The following is an 18540-nucleotide window of genomic DNA, read 5'->3' as shown; positions in this document are numbered from 1 at the left end:
ATATCTGACAGCCCTAAAGGCACTGAATGTCTTGCCTTAACCCAGCTGAGATACTGTAAATAGACTGTTCCAAGTTGTGATGTTGCGCATGATCAAATCACACTAAATTAATTATAATGTTATTTTGAGTAGCTAGATAGATGGGCTATGGTGTGCTTGACCATTCTATAAATCTAAATGTATGCTGAAACAATAAAAGATGCACACACCTTCAGGACATATGGAAAACTGTCTTGCTGAGATTTTGGAACCACCACAAAGTCATTGTGACTATTTTGAAATCATCTGAAATTCACAGCAGACAACGAATAAAGTCATCCTGGTTTTATACATATTTCACCAAACAAGGGTCTGGAACCTTATAATCACAAACTGCTTTGACCCTTTAGCAGCAGTTTTGGTTGTGCTTAGATAAAAACACCTCTGTCCGAAGACTCTGGTGAAGATTCCTTAAAGAATCAAATACTAACAGCTATATCTGAATAGAAAATAAGAATGACTGTTTAATGTTGTGATTTATAAAGGGTTGGTTACCCATTAGTTATTGAATTCATTTTTCAAATTAAAAGTAGTTTAAAAACTTTTTAAATTCATCTTACTTTTACCTAAACCTAACTTTTAAGTTTTTAAATTACTATTCTGTAGCATACATTATGGTCCAAATTAAGATATTTGCTAACGGTAGATATTCAACATAAAAACACATTACTGTTTATGTAGCTTGCACATAACCCAGCCAGGCTGATTCTGAGCCGTACTTCAGAAGCACCTGAGTGTTATTTGTGCATTGTGGTGACTGCAATGAAACCGGCAGTGAATGGAGTGCCAGTCTAACCAGTGATTTGTGCTTGTGCTGTGTCATGTGCTCAGGCCAAGGAGCTGTGCCACGTCATCGCCGTCATCATGGAGGAGCTGGTGTGCCACCCCAGTGGCAGCTCCACCGCCGGCACGGCTTCTGGCTCCCCCAGCTTGGCAGACACCCACCGTGAGCCCGTGCCTTCTGTAGCCTCCCGCCAGCCCCCATCGCGAATCCCCAGCCCACCCCACAGTCTGCCTGACACCCGGGAAGCTGCCATGTACTCAATGTATTGAATGTCAGGCCCTGACACTGCACTCAGGCTTCAGTTCTGTTCCACACAGCCCACTACGCAGTATGTTAATACAGAGTACAGCAACGGTTCCCCACCCTGGACATGAGGGACCTCTGTCTCTTCTGGTTTTTCCCCAGCCCAGATCTTAATTAAAGGCTAATTGATTTCAGCTTTTTGTTTCATGCAACAACATTGTTAAATTTGCTTTTAGCTCTTAATTGGGCTTTGCAATGGTATTTACTCTGAACCAATTCCTGAGTTTGGGGAGTCCCTTTATTCAGCTGTGTTGAAATGTAATCGATTCCTCTCCAGAAGGAAAACAACAGCATATTGTGAGAGTTTTTGATAATTTGTCAACCCCGCTTGTATCTTTTCATCACAAATTGAGAGCCTTAAACCGCTGTGTGCTGAAGGTGTTGGAAACAGTACTCTTGGCACAGAATGTTCTCGAAAGTCAGGACTGAATGCAGAAACATTTTAACCAAACTTGTGTAACAAGCAAATTGATTAAATCTTCAGTTAGCCTCCAGGATTTAAAGCTCAGCTTCACCAAAAACCAGCAGAGACACTGACTGTCCAGTACCACTGTCGATCTGTATACCCTTTCCCTCTTTAGTGCAGTAAGTGTTACAAATTAAAAATGTTAAATCTGTACTGGCATTGGACATATGTGCTGCTCTGCTCAAAGTGTATAAGAATCATGAACACTTTATATATAATTGTGTTGGCACCATAACAGCACAGACACTTCATTGGTGGAAAGGATTTACTCTTGGAGAAATAGAAAACCAGAGACAAAACACAATTTTTAGTACCATGAGTCCATCCTGGGAGGAGATTGACCTGCTGCTCAGGTGTATTGCCCACATACCATGTGAACGATGCTCACCCCCCCAGTGCCTTAACAGACCATGGGTAGACCCACACTTTGACCTTTGATAAGGTCTGTAGTATGCTCACGCCCCACACCCACCTGAGGAGAAAATCCCTGCTAATTACCTCCCAGAAGTGTATTTGTGCAGTTAAAGTGGCATAGGCAAATCTCACCTTGTCCTAATGAAGATCTACATAAAATGCCCCTCCTGTTCTAAAGGGCTTAGCAGGTTTGTTAGCAGAGTGCCCTAGATGATGATGCTGTCAACTATTTCTATTGAGAAATGGGATCAATGTCACTCAAGCCCAAGAACCTGATCTGTGAGAGAACTATGCCTGAATTGAAGTGATTTATACAGGTCTCTCTGGGAAAAAAGGGGGTGTTTGGACATTTTTCCCTGCAAGGGTCTTCTAGACAGCTGACTGCTGTTGACTTCTCTCCTCCTTTTCACTCAAAAAGCACCTGTAAGCATAAAAATATATTTTTATTCTAATTTCTTGGGCTGTTTAAACACTGATATTTGTGATAAAGAATAACATGCCACTTGATTCTGTCTTAATGTCCAGTGTGCAAACTTATATTTATCCTATTTTCATATTATATTTAAATTAATAAAGATGAATATGATACCTTGTGGCTTTCTTTATTTGTTAATTATGTATGATAAACACTCTTTAAACATGCTGTGAGATCTTATTAAATGTTATTGTGCTCAAAGTGTAGCAAATCATGCATACCTTCATCCATTTTCTGATCAATTTATCCAATACAGAGTCTTGGGGGAGCTGGAGTCTGTGCCTGCAAACAAGGCCTGGATGGGATGCCAGTCCCCTTATCTGTCTAAAGGAATTCCAGTAAAACAGCAATAAAGGACAAGTTTTTCATTTACCTCTCCCTGAAGCACAAAAATTGAAACAAAATGTATAGGCTCCTTTCTCTAAAGACTTCCCTTGAACCAATACTGTTTCTAATTATACTCTTGTCAAGATTTATTAAGCAAACAGGCAATGTGCATTCTTCCCTGCATAATGGGAACAATGAGATTTAAACTTTAATCTATCATGAAGGAAGTTATAATGTAATCTCCATGTTCCGGTGATCCAGAGAGTGGTTGGTCGAAATTCAAAAATCTGCATAGCAGTGAGTATAACGGAGTTACAGGGCCACGTAGGTCGCCTTGCTCCCCAAGGTCATTGTTAAAAATAGATCATTTGCAGGAAATACAGTATCCAGCAGTGCAGCTTTCCATTGTGACTGAGTGAATAGTTAGAAGTTGACAGGGAGGGAAAAGAGCATTTTGGATTTTGAATTCTCTGACAAAAGACAAATTGCCATGATATTTAATACAGAAAATGTGTTCACTTTATTTTTTCTACTTAACGTAAACATCAAGTTAAACATCATTTTAAAAAATATTTTCGTCCCATTGACTGTGCAGGTATGTCTTGCTTAAGAGGTAGAGTAAGAGCAGTCCCAGATCAACAATATACCCCTTCTTCTCAATGTCTTTGTCTACAATTACAGTATTATTAAGTTCACTCGCTGTGCACGAACTCGGACTGTCGACACTCGCCCGCCCCTCTCTGGTAGGTAGCGGAAGTCAAACCGATGCAGCCTCCACTGTGACCAATCATGCCTGAGATTACTGACCCATCAGCCAATCAGATGCTCAAGGCATCCATCTGCCTTTGCGTTTCCTTATTCCCTGACATTTGCCAGTTTCCAATATGGTAGTCGCCGGAGTGTACCGAGTGGTCTTTAAAGGAATGTATTAGTCCTGAGAGCTATAAATGTCAAATAGATGTCAACGTGCATGCTGGGTAAGTAGCAGCAAAAGACTGTAAATGCACAGCATTCGTCAAAAGGCAGACTGATTCCTAAAGTGTAATTTGTGGCTCAGTATATTTTGTTCTGAGGTCTATTAGGTTCACCTGTCCAATGGCTCACAGCTGGGTTTATTTTTTTCAGTTAATATCATCTGGGCACAGACGTTGGTATCGCTTGTGCATAGTTGTTAATTAATAGGAAACAGATTTTTACAATAGCAGTAAAATAAATTGGTTTGGGCTGACTAGGCATATATCCATGTAAAAGCAGAACTTTGCAATCCCTCCGGTTACTATGCTGTAAATATCGCGGCTGTCTACAGCTGTGCCACAGTATTGCAGCTCAGAATACGAATACTCTCCTCGGATACGGTTACCCCGTGTAAACACAAAATAACATGTTTACATCTTAGCTGCTGCTTGTTTTTCTGGGACTTCTCACATTAAGTCGCCGTGAAAGCGATCCCTCGGGGCACTGCCTGTTACTAGTGAAGCACACAGCATTGCTTTGTGTTTATTATGGATATCTCCTACCATACAGTAGCTGTCTGTGGTTGAGGTTGTATATACAGTAGTTTCTCGTATTTTGTGTTGTGGATATGTCATTTACCTGCTCTCTGACCGCTGGGATGTGGTAGCCTACACCAGCGGTGTTTATGTTACGATGAGTAGGACAACAGGCGTGGCTGTAGAGAGTCGTCGTCTTCTGTCCATTGTACAAGTTTATCCAGTGCCGGAGAGCCAGAGTCTTTGAAGTTCCAGCTCAGCTACCTTAGCTTAACTACCTATACAGATGTTGTCATGTGTTATATGGACCAATTTAACATCTTCAGGTCCTGACGGGTATAAGAAAAAGAAAAGCTAGGCATCCCGGCTCTCCAGGAGCAGGACTGGACATTTTGCTGTTTTTCCTAGCTATTAGCACAGTGATGCAGAACATACGAAATGAAAAGAAAACTCATTTATACCCCTCACCTTTCTTTTAACGTTTTCTAAACAGAATATGAATAGAATATATGGGTCGTTAGGGAAAGGCATTTTTCTTCGTCGTTCAGCCGGGAAACGCGGCTCGTACTGTAGGTGCTCGCTTGCACCGTCGATTGGAACCTGAATGCCACATTTGTGCTTTCCCTGTTTTGCGCCGGTGTTACTATTGAAAATCAGTATCCCCCTTCAAAATGCGCATGTTCCGAGGTACAGAGCTGGTTACGACGTCGGACGTCTGGTTCACGACAGACGAACGTTTAAGCATCTCAATAGCTACCATGTTTTAGCAACATTACGAGACATTAATTTTTTTTAATGACATGTGTGTGGAGGAAAGGTTTTCTCATAAACATGCACTAAATATAACCCACCGAACGTGTCAGCTGATGTCCCGTTTCTAGAAGTAAAAAAATACATTTTCTGATTTCATCGCATTTCATACAATGAAAAAAGAAATTGTAGGCTAACTCGCTAGGCTTTTCTGCTGTTAAACGTGAATGAACAATCAGAGATGAGTAGTTTTCCCTGATTTATGAGGTTTACTGTACTTTGCCATACAATTTAGGATTTAGGGATAACTCATCTCGTTACATTTTCCCTGAAAATAAATGAGCGGTTAATATGAAGTGCGAACTACTGTGGCAGCAAGCGTGATTTCCCTGAAAGCTGAGCTGTAATTTCGCTTCAGCTGGAACGGTTGACCGCTCGCTCCCACGCAATAGGATTTTAATGTTTTGGTGCATCGCAGGCTTACACATCTCATGAACGAGAATAATGAACATTGAATCGAATTGGTTGCACTCAAGTGCCAGAAGTTGCACCCAAAATACTAATTCTAAAAAAAATGATGGAGCTAGCCAGTGTTCATCACTGCTACAGTGCTATAATGGGCTGAATTCCAGACCGTTTTCTCCCATAGACCCAAAAAAAACATACTGGTACTTAGGTTAATTGGCCTAGGTGTGAGTATGTGCATATCTGCCCTATGATGGACTGGCCAGGGTGTGCCCCGTCTTACGCCTGTTGCTGGCTCGGATAGGCTCCAGCTCTCCCGCGACGGTGAATTAGAAGAAGTGGTTAGAAAATAGCTGCAGGATGGATTTCCCATACGAAAATACTTCCTTTTTCAATGAAAAAAAAATTGCATTGATTTACAAAGTTCTGGGAGTGTGTTACATGGAAAGATGGGGGCATGACGATCTCTGGCTCGGTGACCTTCGCTGCGGGGGCAGGCTCCACTCGTGTTGGCCTTTACCGAATGCCTCCGGTAGCAGCTCAGCAGATAGAGCTGACCTGAGCCTCTTGGTCTCCCCCACCGTGTGCTTTCAGAGGTCTGCGTCAACCCTGACATGAAGACAGCCGCCCTGGTGTCCCGGCGCTGCGCGTAGCGACTCGGCGTGGTGGTCTCCGCGGGGCAAGGACAGCCGCACTCCGTCCTGGCTCACGGACTCCGGCGCCTGCTGTCAGAGAGCCCCTGCCTGCCGGGATCGGAGCCTGGAGGAGCAGCCGTGCACATCGGAGACCGGAACGCAGCGGGCGGCAGAGCATGCTGATGTCACACTGCCGCCATGGAACTGGATAAGAGACAGGTGAGGCCATGCAGGATGGACATATCACTGTTTTGGAGAATTTGTCTCTGCAACTCAAGTTACTTTTTCAATCTTTTGCTTCAACTCTTTCCCAGTTAACATTTTGTTTTGCTTAGGTTGGGATGTTGTTTTATAATTCGTGCTGACAATTCAAAGACTTGAGTGCAGTGAACTGAGCGACTTTCTGTACATTTTCAGACATGCATGCAGTCTTTGTATACTCCTCATAGTTCCTGTAGAAGTTTCGGTTGTAGTTTGAAGATGGTGATGGTTTGCCCTGTAAACAGAAATTACAAGATCAGTTCTTGGATGCCAATATATATTGATGTTGCTGTGAAGACTGATTTACTTGCTAAGTGAGTTGACCATCATCATCTTTTTCTGTGTTCAACTTCTTAGAAGAATCTCCTGTACTATTGCAGCATTCTCATTCATAGAGCCTTGTTTGAAATTGGATAGTCATCAATGACATCATGCAGTTGCGTTGGCCATTGCAACTATGCTTACCAATGGATAAACACGTTAGTGGCTGCTCCTGACTGCCTAATGTGTTTAACTAAATGGCATAAGCTGTATTCAGGAGCATACTATAGAGAAAGGTATTTCTCCATATGAAGTGTGTTTCATTATATTGACTTGGAACATATTGTGCAAAATACAATTTGACAAGGTTAGATAATCAGTTTGCCCTCTACATCATTTTTGTTATGTGGGGCACTCAACGCCATCAGTGGCTGCCGAACTGGTGTCATACTGTAAATACTTAAGTCAAATTAAATCAGTAATTGATTGAATTAAGTCACAAGTTGGACACAATTAAATTCTTAAGACTTAGTGGCTCTAAGATAGGGTGGTCAATAGGTTAATTAGTAGGTTAACGTGCCTCCGACTACTTAATATTGTCTTGGAAAGACTGATTTTTGAAGTTTTTCAGAATTGAGTGTTTTATATATTATTCAGTTTCTTCAGTGATTCTTTTCAGATGCATGCGCATGAGGTTTGGAGTGATCTTGAAACCTGCTATTTGAATTAATGCCTGCTTGTTATTTTGCCTGCTGACTCACCTGCTAGCATTGCTTGTTTAAACTCAAAAAGTTTTGAAAAGCCAAAAGAAGTAAAATAAGGGGGTTAAATTTTGATTGTTGCTCAGAAATAAGTATGTTCAGCTATTCTGCTGGGTGTTAGCCCCTTGTGCAACATTGAAGTCCTTCCCTGTGTGCTCCTTTGCCATGTAGCCCAGTAAAATGTGTTGTTAAAGTAGGAGTCTCGGGTACCTGGAAGACAATATTTAGAGCATTAGACCTATGGAAAAGGAGTAACCTTTTTGAACAGGATCAACAGTTAACCTTTTAACTCGGTTCTTAAACATCTGACAGTTTAATAAGACTCCGGAAACCTCCTGTATTGTGGAGTTGACAAGCTCACTAGATAAGGGACTACCCTACCATGCTTGGCGTGATAAACATTAAAAATCCTAACATATACACAGATTCAGAAAGCACATGCCAGGTGCTAAACTTTGTACATTGAAACTTTTTTGAAGCGCTGGCTGGTGAGGCTCAAGATGTGCCAAATTCACTTACTGCTTTAAAAGGCAGGTGGTCTTTGGTTTTTCTGCTGAGGAAATGCCACTAATGGAATGAGTAGCAACACAAGAGGTTCCTTGAGCTTGCTGCTCATCTGCTGAAAGTGTCTCGAAGCTGCTGACAGCCGTGAGGCGACAGTTTGAGGCTTCCCGCCCAGTGTGAGAGTGGGACTGCTGTCCTTGTGGGATAGACATGCCAAGATGGTTGAAATGATCAGGCTCTCAGATCTGTGTGGAGATGAAGTAGAACAGAAGTTCACATTAGGTCATCAAAGCATTTACCACAGTTCCAGAGGTCAGTTTTTTTTGTTCCTGTCTTAAAAGCAATATATTTTATTGTGAAATGTTTTTTTAGTCCTTTGAACCTGAAAAGAGTATAGGCCTGTTTCAGAACTACACTTTTTTGTTGATTCCTTTCAATTGAAACATCCCATTGTGCCATTTGATTGCCCATTTTGTGTGCCAGATTGCCTATTATTGAGGTAATTATTTTAATTAAGACTGCTCTATGGCTTATTTAACTCATTTTATGTAAACTAAGGAGAAGTGATTTAAGACTCCGGAAGACTGTTTTCTCTATAGACAGGGATGTCTGCAACTTGAACTCAGCCGTGTCGTATCGAAGGTTGCATAAGATCCTCGGATCAGTTGCTTACCCGCAGCTCAGTGAGCACGATCGGCTGAATGGGGTCCTCTTTCTTATGTTCCTGTACTTTCTTGTCTTCTTACAAAAGTGCTTCAGAAGGAACTGAATGTAACTGATTCATGGTAACCTCAGAAAAGAAAACGGTTTGAGTGGCACACAAGCATCCTGGCCTGTCGCTTACACTAGGATTGCAGCGCTTTATAACTATGGCCGACAAAGACCTTGCATTTTTCAGCGTATATAATATCTTAGCAATAGCATCATGAGCAGTGATACAGACAAAGAGCGAAGCATTTTTCATTTGCTTGGCACCTCTGTTCACATTCCTCATTGGGTGCTGCGATTTTTTTCCCCCAAGTATTTGCAGGACATTTGGGAACAACTTTCAAGAAGTTTTCACATGGGAGGAAATAACTGTCATGTCCCTGGATACATATCAGCCCTGTTCCAAACAGTTGTCAAAACATATAAAATGTCTGTCCTGGGCTGTGTTTACAAAGCAGAGCAGTACTTTTTTTCACAGATGTCTGGAAGCGCGCTGTCCTCAGAACTTTGGGAAGATCCAACATCAACTTGTAGCACTGTAGCAGAGCCCCCTGATTCCCCATCATATGTCTGACCAGCAACTTCAGCCTAGAGAACACCACAGCTCTTAGTCTGTGTTATTTTCATAAAGGAACACAGCTTGACTAAAGCACTGAACCTTTGACACAAAATCCAAGAACTGTTTGTTCTGTTTGTTCAATCTTCTTTGCTTCACACACCTGAAACAGAAAAAACAGAAACAAGAAAAAAATCCAGAAGTCCCACCCTCATGGTTTTTCCTGTCAACCTTTTCAAAAACGTTTTCTTTCTTTCTTGGCCTAAGGATAAAACCTAAGGGTGGTCATGTTTATCCTCAGAAAGAAAACTATGTAAATGTGTACAAAGTCATCTAATCCAAGTGATTTGTCATCCTGCATTTGTTCTAATGACTTCTTTAGAGCTGAGTAGATGTTTTAGTCCACGTAGTCTGTTGCATACTTTGCAAGTCAGCAAAATGATATAGTGAAGTGCTGGAATAGACCAAAGCTCCTGCCTCTGTTCCACTGCTTTTGAACTGTGGGTGAAGTGCACCTAAATCTGAGTGCCTCCCTTTATAACTGTCGACTGAAGTCACACCCACCCAGAGCTGTCTGGCCCCATTTCTGCACCTGCTGAAGTGTAAAGGAGCTGCAGTGGAAATATTTTCAATGTACACCTTGTATAGACTAGGCAGCTCAGCTGTAGCCAGAAAACAGCCGTGAAAATGGAGCATTAGTGTCTGAAACCTGCAGGCAGGCACCCACCCTGGGTGGCCTTCCTTTTCTCCTCACCCGACTGCCCTTCTTCTCTGGAAGCCGAAGTGCTGCGCTGGCTAGAATTGATTAATGGCTGGCTGCATGGGCAGCTAGCCCTGGGAAGCAGTTGCCTCCCCTTTTCTCCTCTCCTATCCTCTTGTCTCGATGCAAACAGCACATGTCTGGAGGCAGGGGAAGGGCTAATCAGGATCCAGGACTGCTCTCATTGTGCAGCAGCGTCAACGGGGCTCTAGAGCTGACCATCGGATCTTCCCTGAGTCAGCTCATTGGATGAATTGTTCTGTGGGACCTGGGAGCCAGACACCGTCGACTGCAGATACCCGTCCCACCCCTCTCACGCACGCAGCTCCTGAGCTCAGCTGATGTGCGCTTCTTTGCTCCTCGTGCTCGTAGCGCTGGCGCTCCAAATTTGAGAGCAGCGGAACGGGGAGTGGGATCTGGCGCTGCAGGGGGAGGTGGTGTGGGGGACCAGCATCCAAGTTCTGACGGAGGCTGAGTGGCAGACGCTGAGATGCTTTGAGCGAGCAGGTTCACCCCGTCAGCCTGAACAACGGCGCTAGAGAAAGCGATTGCAGAAATGATCTTCAAAAAGACAAAAGCCTGGCAAGGGCTCTGGAAAAAGGATGTAAGTGGTGTTTTATTCAGTTCTTGGCCGGGGCTAGAGGAGCAGCATACCTTCTTTTATATCTGGGAGAGGGCATGGGGGGCTGTCTCTTGAGGCTTCTCATGGAGCAGGTAGGCTTGCACTGAGCATCCACCATGCTTGCAGGTGAACACCTTTGTACCGGTTTGCATTTGCATTTTCTTCTGCATTGGCAAGCCTTGCGCTCGCGTGTTAGCTGGAGAGGTTCACAGAGCCAAGCTCCCCGGTGGGAGAGGGCTATTTTTAGCCACTGCTGTTAGCGCGTGGCACAGCGCAGTGCTGTAACTAGACTCAGGATTGCAGTCTCTGAGACAGAACGGGAGCACAGCTTGCATGTGCGAGGAGGGAATCTGGCTCCCAGTGAACATCTGCGCTTATTACTTCACCTGTGAATGGGACTCTGTCTGCGGAGGGTCCTGTTCACCCCAAAGCCATTGCCAATGTACCCTCTCCGGGCAAGGCCAGTGCACGTAAATCTTTCGAACCAGCTTTTCATTGCCGATCCCTTGCTAGACAACCATCATTATGCAGAGGAGTTAGTGAGAAATCGTCTTTTAAAAACAGCCACAATAAAAATGCTTCTTTTAACCCTCCATCATTTAAGATCCCTTTCATGTTTTTGACAGTTTGGATTTTTTTTCCTCTGATGTTTGTTTTGGTCTTTCAGGTTAAAAAGCCCTCCTCTAGTAGAGTCTCCCTTGTGGTGTATGGGGCAGGGATTGGTAAATTAGTAAATTATTAGTAAGTAAAGGGATAATTAAGTAAAACACATTTCCTGGGTGTCATGGTTTCAGTGCAGACACTACTGTTGCATCCTGAAGCAAGGTACTTTGTCCTGACTGCTTTATGTGAACCTGGCCCAACCTGGAGTGGATTAGCCTGGCATCTGGAGGGACTCTGGTGCTCTCAGGTCCCTTAGCACTGCAGAAACTGGGATAAGAACAAAGAAAAGCTATTGATGAGAATGGGACATCGGTGCTTGACATTTTTCTGTATGCTAAGTGATTGAATCACAGCATCAAGGTTTTACTTGAATGTTCCCACTGTCTGTGACTCCACAAAGCATCTTGATCATTTATTCTGTGCTTTCATAGCTGTGTAAAAAGATGGTTTTGGTGCCAAAATATTTCAACATGTTTCCAGTTATGTCCCTGTTCTGCTTGCCAAACTAAACTGAAACTGAAGGTATTAAATGCCTTGAGCCTGTCTTCATAACTCATCCCGTGAAGTGAGTCTTGTTCCTCTTCTCTGCCCTTTCCCCAATACTTGTATGAATTCCAGATCAATGTGCCACTGGAAAATGAGAAGGACTTTATTCTTTTTTTCTGGCGTATGCAAAGTTTACATACATCGACACCATCAAAGGCCTGCTGTATTCCAGCAGGACATGAAAGGATAAAAACCTATCTAGGCAGCAGTCATTAGTAAATCTTTAGCAACCCTAACGAGTTGTTTCAGTGCTATACAACCATCAGAACCCAGCCTTAAACGATCTTATAAATGAATGGCAATAGCTAGTTCTAGAACCTTTAACAAAAATTGTAAGTTATATACTGATTGATAATGAGTAAGTTAAAGTCTTCTTTTTAAACGAAAGAATAATAACTGTAGTTTTAAGGGCTGAAGGAACAATTCTCAGTGATTCATTCATTCAATGATTAATTCAGTGAGGATGGAGAAGTTGCAACAGTTTTAACAAATAATTTCCATGGGAGCAATATTCAAGGAGTCTGCCATTGGTTTTAGTGATCACTACAGATATCTGGTGATATCTAACTATTGCATGAAATGGTGAGCTGCACTAAAATAAAATATATGTGTAATGGTTTGGAAGAGGCTTCGCAAAACACGGTCTGTTTTGTGAGGAGTTAAACTCAAGATTGATTTTATTGGTCTGTTGACCTCTTAAGATGAGGTAGTTTAAGAGATTGTGAGCTGTGAAGAAAGGTTGATCCCAAAAAGTATTGTCCCAGTGACAGCCTGTTGCAATAGATTGTTTATGTTGCTTGAAGTCAATTAAATTAACTGATAGCTGTCGTCTAAGTTAATTATGTACAATTAAACGTTTGTCACCAAAACAAACACATAATGTACAGCATAATAGAATCCCAGCATTTGGCTGAGAGCCGCCGACAGGAGAATTTTAAAATGGATTAGCAAATGCAATCAGACCTGATGTTGTGAAACGTAATAACATACTGTATATAGGACTGAAAAGATATGTAGATAAAAAACGGCCAGAGGATCTGAAAAGCCCAGTTCAAGGACATGTAAGCCACCAACAGACAGACCACAGGTGTTATGGTCAATAATGTGTCCTTTGTCATCAGTGGGCATTTTTGCATTCTGAGTAAGGCCAAAATAATTCAGGTGCGCACAGAATTCTGACAAAGAACAGAGCTGAGCACCCACATAAGTTCAAGTTTAAAAATCCTTGTAAAACCAAGTGCCATGAATGACAAAAGATCTGAAAATGCTTTAAAATAGATGTTGCCTTTGGTGACCTGTACAGAAGTACTCATTTATCTCAAGATAGAAATAAACTTTGGTGCTATGCACTCAGATGACTAAAGAAAAAACATTCCTGAAAACAGCTGCCCCAAAATGGTTTGCACCAAGGTTTCATCACAGGCATAGTTTAAAGGGGGTTGTTGGGATGGAGATGTCGCTGCCTCCGGATGCCCCATGCCAGGAACCCCTCAGATGGCTCTGGGAGGAGTGTCCGTGATGGTGTTATGGTGCTATACTGGTGATGTCGTTTCCTCTTTCAGTCTTCCTTAGATCCGTACTGCCGCTCTTGGGCTACAGAAGTCCCTCGCCAGGAAGGGCAAATGATAGAAATACAGCCAGCACACACGATTGTTCTGTGGCCCTGTGGTCTGAGAGCGAGTTTCTGTTGCCTTAAGCTGTATAAGCAAATCTAGAAGGAGGAGTATTTATCTCCATCATTCGAGTTCTCTGAAGGGACTGCAGGCCCTTTCAGAGCCAGTGGCTGTCTGTTTCATTACTGTTACTTCTTCTATTGGAAACGCTCAGTAATCACAGTAATTACAGGGAAGAGACTTTCCCCGGGAGTCGAAAGATTTTCTGTACAATCAGTTGTAAAATTTGTGTGGCTGCCAGCATGTGTGACTTGTCGAACTGTGCTGTGCCTGAAGGAGGTTAATTGCATTTCAGCTGGAGCCTAATTGAAGAGGGCAGTTCCAGTAATCGCCTCTGATTAGCCCACAACTGACCAGCTGCCTGGAAACAGATTTGCAGGGAAAGCTGCTGATTTCATTATCTGTGCTGTCAGTTGATCTCAAACTTGTCATTTTTCAAATACATTTCTGCTGGTTGATGTGTATCCTCGTGTAGCAGCGAGTTGCTGCTCAAAGTCAAGGGGCTATGGTGGCCACACAGGAAGACCGCACACACAACTTATATCCCACAAGGTACTGTATGTTTCAGGCTGACTGGGCGAAGCTGCTACAACAGAGTTCGTGGGTCTTTTGGACATGGGGGGGAAACAAAACAAAGAGGCTTCTCAAATGCAGTTTTTTCCACCATTGCTGATCAACTGGCTCTGCAGGGACATGTATTCAACACCGGAACCAAACTTAACTTCCTTCCCCTGACACCCCACATGGTGAGGGAGGTCCATTGCGGTGGCTTCTAGTTGAAGATCTATAGTTAGTATTATAATCTATACTATACTCTATAGTCTATTGCCATCACATCTGGCCTCACACAAAATTCAGGAATGACTTTGAAACATTTGCTGAGTGCAAGAACAATGATGTTTCAGGGGTATTTTTACTGCATTAAATGGGGAAATATTCTCAGTGATCACTGAATGCTGAAGTTTTCGTTGTTTTCTAAAGAACAAGTAGAAGAGCTTTAAAAAAATTGCTTTAAATGGTTGAAAAACATACCTGTATTTTTTTCGCTGAAATCTGTTCCTACAGTAATTAATATTTATAAGTTAGCCATTTGATTTTCTGGCTTTACTTTGCAGGGGTCTCTTGACATACTGTACAATATGAGGACAATGATTTTAGCAGACGGAAAACAAACTGACTTGTTAAGTGCTGAGCTATGCTATATACATTAATTAATTTTCTGTGCTTCTAAATCATAAAAGGCAAAAAGGGCTAAATTAAAGAACAGTGCTCATATTTGGTATGGGTAGCAGCAGGAATGAGGAATTTCTGGAGTAAAAAGAATTTGAAACAGCTTGTAAGAATAAGAACTGTTGTGTCAGTGGGATCTTTGCTGCAGCCTTTCCATTTACAGTTCCCAGCACTTCCAGTGCTCAGCTCAGGATAATTCTCTGGCATGTAGGAACATTTGGAGCTGGGAAAAGCGAGCTGTGAGACAGGGAACTGGCACAGTGCCTGCTATCATGAGGAATGCAGAAATAGATCTTGGTCTTTAAGTTGCAGCCGGACTCTGCGTTTTCTTATTTATGGCTAGATTTTAATTAAAATAGGATCAGCTGTTAGCAGGGTTTTGAAGTGCTGTGAAATGCTTGCTTCATGCTTGCTTCATAAATTGCATTCTGTGCTACGCCACTCAAGTGGCTCTTGTTAATAAAGTGGATTTTCCTCTAGCAGCTCTGTGAAGCTTCCAAGCTAAATAGTGAACCAGTGATCGGTCAGAGTTATTGTGTAGAGTAGTGGTTTTGCCAAATAGTTTGTAACTACTTAACAGTATCTAGTCTACAGAAAAGTGATAGCCTAGCTATATTGATAGCAATCAAGTAGTGTCCTAAACCAGTTTTCGTAGTGTTGCTGCCAGAGATAATCTACAGTACAAACTGCGGCCAAGTGTAGACATAAACTTAGAAAGTTTGTGCAAGAAATTAACGGGCGTTTCCGACAGATATATTTTTGAGAGAAACTTGTCAGAGCTACTTTTTCATCATCTGATTACTTTACAAAGGACAGAACAATGTTTTGCACAAGGATTCAAAAGAAATTAAATAGGGTTTTCACAAGAGAGACTTTTTGGCAGCTGCAGAAAATTCCAGGCAGGAACACTTTTACACAATAACAAATGAACAGTTTAAAGGGTCTGAGAAATGCAAAGAACATTTGGTTTGTCTTTAGTTTCCTTGGTTAACGTTTAGAAAATGATGATAAGCCCCACATAGGACATTCTTGACTGCAAGTTCAGAAGCACCTTGCACAAAAAACAGATGCTGTTTATTAAAGGTTTGGGGAGGCTGACATTGCCAGACATTGTAATGATATTGTAATTGCCTTAACCTTTCAAGCTGTGTGATTCTGTAAGCTCCATCCTACGGAAGTTTTTTTGTGATGCAGCAAGATAAAGACATTGGAGGTGACTTAGTGAATAGTGAAGTTTTTTCAAGGATTTCTGTTTTGAGTGAAACAATGGAGTAGAGGTGAGCATTGTCATTCCTCGCAGCTCTGGGTCTCTAGGTTCAAGTTTTGCGCTGCTTTATGCGTTCTCTCAGTTTACGTGTGGGTTTCCTCCAGGTGCTGTGGTTTCCTCCTACCATCAAAACCCAAACTGGCAGGTTAATTGGCTTCTGGGAAAGTTGGCCCTGGTGTGAGTGTGTGCATTTGTGTCTGAGTGTACCTTGAGATGGACTGGCATCCTGCCCTGCATGTGTCCCCTCCCTGTGCTTGTTGCTTGATGGGATAGGCTTCACCTTCCTCCACGACTCTGAATTGGATGAAATAGTTAGAAAACAGATGGATGGATTTTTGCTTTGCACTTTACAAAGCTGGACAATACCTGTATGGGAACAATCCCTAATACAATCTTATTCCTGTAGTGGTTCATCGGAGCTCTGGAGCTGAGAGTGGGTTTTGTCTTCCAGGAGGAGGTGGCTGCCAAGCTTGGTCTGACCACAGCACAAGCCCTGACCACCCTGAGGGACCAGCTGTCTGCGCTGCTGGAGCAGCACCAGAAGCACAGCCACAGGAAGAGCAGTTTTAGGGTATGGCCGCACTCGCAATATGCCTCACTTGCAAAACTCTGACAACTCGCACACAGACACACCACTGAACTGTCTTGCACAATATAACATTCTCGCACAACAATTTGACTCAAAACATGCTGACCCCCGTAAAAAAACATATCTTAAGAATATAGAATGCAGATAGCACCCTCAAAATTAAACACAAAGCCTATCCATTGTGCCACTGGGCTGCCCTATATATTAAAATAACATTATACAGTATTTAATTAATACATCATAAATAATTAATTAATAAATCATAAATAAATAATTAATAAAATCATTAGTAAAGCATAACTTAATCACTTGCCAGTTATTATCACTTGGCTCCTCACCATTATTTTAACCACTGGCACAGACGCAAACTATACACCCCACACTAACCCCCCCATATACAGCACACACCCACATTTCCTTGTGCAAGGCCTTGTTGTTCGCTGCCCTCACAATGGTTTCGAAGACCTTAACTAAAGTGTGTTTGAGAGAAGCCAAAAGCCAACCTTGAATTTGTTTATTGAGGTTACCTACTGCAGAAATCACAAGTAGGGCAGGGTGTTCAGTTAAATGTAGGCAAAGAACACGAGAATGCTGGCACTGACACAGAGCAAAGACATCAGTGAAATCAGAAAATATGCAAAAGGAGGCCTGAGAGATGGAGGAAGAAATTCAGGTTTCAGAAATAAAAGTTAATTTATCTGTGGACTTTCTTTTTCACTTTATAGTTCTCAAGCCCCGCTCTGTGTATATTCCCCAACAGAAGTAATACTGTGAATTGAAAAACTCTATTTTTTGTATGACCTGCTGCTTGCCATGTGTGATTGTTTGTGTTTGTGTTGCAGGAACTGTGGGAGAAGAGCTTCCTTCACCATAACAACCGTTACTCCAGCTTCCATTGGCCAGGAGCCGCCCTCACACTGGTGGCGGTGATTGGGCTGCTGTGTTGCCATGGAAGCCAGCCGCAGGGCAGGTAAGGCACAGCGTGGAGCTGCAGACAGCAGTGTTTCTGAATTCTGCACCACTGTCAGGAAAAACAGAATAGTATCTAGATATAGGTCTCATTAATAAACATCTTCTGTAAGATAAGATAGGATCACTTTATTGGCCATATACAATTTCTTGCATTAGGAATTCGTCTTTTTGCATACCCCAGCTTGCTCTTCATGAGACACACAGACAGGGAGAGAGCACAGGGTCAGCCATTGTTTAGCATCCCTGGAGCAGTTGGGGTTAAGGGCCTTGCTCAGGAACCCAACAGAGTAGGATTCCTCTGCCGGCAGCGGGATTTGAATGGGCAACCTTCCAGCCACAGGCACAGACCCTTAGCCCGAGAGCCACCACACTGCCCTAACGACCTTCTGTGTTAGGTTTGCTGACATTGTTTGGCAAAGAAAGCATAGCAAAGGAAAAATGACTGTTCATGACACAAAATGAGAAAAGTGCACTTAGTTTGCCGACTTTATAATAATGGTGCCATGTTTTATATCTTTAAAAACTGTGAAGGAATTCTATTCTGGGGCAGTTAAAAAAACACCTAGTGCTGTACAAAGGCTCACAAATAATAAAGAGCTGAAAAAAGCCTAGCAAATAGTGTTAGTGAAACTAAAAACAAATCTAAATTACAACTTTAAAATGTTATTGCAACTATGGGTCTTTAAGCTCAATGCGTGGAGCCTGGACTTCGGCAGAGTAAGAAGGCCTGAATCACCAAATCTCAGATTGCTATACGACACCCAAGCACTTAATCCTTGAGATAATCTGGAGCTAGACTATTGGGTATTTTATACATGGGCAGGAGAATCTTGAGGTCCACACTATATTTCACAGGGTGCCAGTGCAATCGTCAGTAGATGGGAGTTCTGTGCTGAAGAAGAGTAGTTAGGAGTAGATTTTGGACATGCTGAATGCTATTTAGTACCTCACAAGATACCCAAGTAAGTAAGATGCTACAGTAGTCTAATCTTGATGGATATGCTGTATGAGTACAGTAT

At 42.4% G+C, this 18540-nt stretch overlaps 2 protein-coding genes across 5 annotated transcripts in view; both read left to right on the top strand.

The window, feature by feature from the left end:
- Window positions 1-2594, top strand: part of myo15b (myosin XVB) — a 72615-nt gene extending 70021 nt beyond the window's left edge. For both annotated transcript variants that reach the window (XM_088599486.1, XM_088599487.1), the window contains one exon: window positions 871-2594. In XM_088599486.1, coding sequence (XP_088455612.1) covers window positions 871-1092 — 222 coding nt within the window. In that variant the 3' untranslated portion in view covers window positions 1093-2594. The remainder of the gene's footprint in view (window positions 1-870) is intronic.
- Window positions 2595-3659: 1065 nt separating this feature from the next.
- The window catches only part of tmem94 (transmembrane protein 94), a 52629-nt gene continuing 37748 nt past the window's right edge, over window positions 3660-18540 (top strand). For 2 of the 3 annotated variants that reach the window (XM_088599490.1, XM_088599488.1), the window contains exons 1-3: window positions 10284-10563; window positions 16412-16531; window positions 17392-17519. In XM_088599490.1, coding sequence (XP_088455616.1) covers window positions 10516-10563; window positions 16412-16531; window positions 17392-17519 — 296 coding nt within the window. In that variant the 5' untranslated portion in view covers window positions 10284-10515. Of the gene's footprint in view, window positions 3786-6107; window positions 6368-10283; window positions 10564-16411; window positions 16532-17391; window positions 17520-18540 lie in introns of those variants that run through there. The other variant, XM_088599489.1, reaches the window with a different exon arrangement.

Source organism: Lepisosteus platostomus, chromosome 11, assembly GCF_059453375.1.
Source record: "Lepisosteus platostomus isolate fLepPlt1 chromosome 11, fLepPlt1.hap1, whole genome shotgun sequence".
Lineage (NCBI taxonomy): Eukaryota > Metazoa > Chordata > Actinopteri > Semionotiformes > Lepisosteidae > Lepisosteus > Lepisosteus platostomus.
Note: the sequence above shows the minus strand (reverse complement) of the source record. Positions and strands in the feature narration are given on the sequence as shown.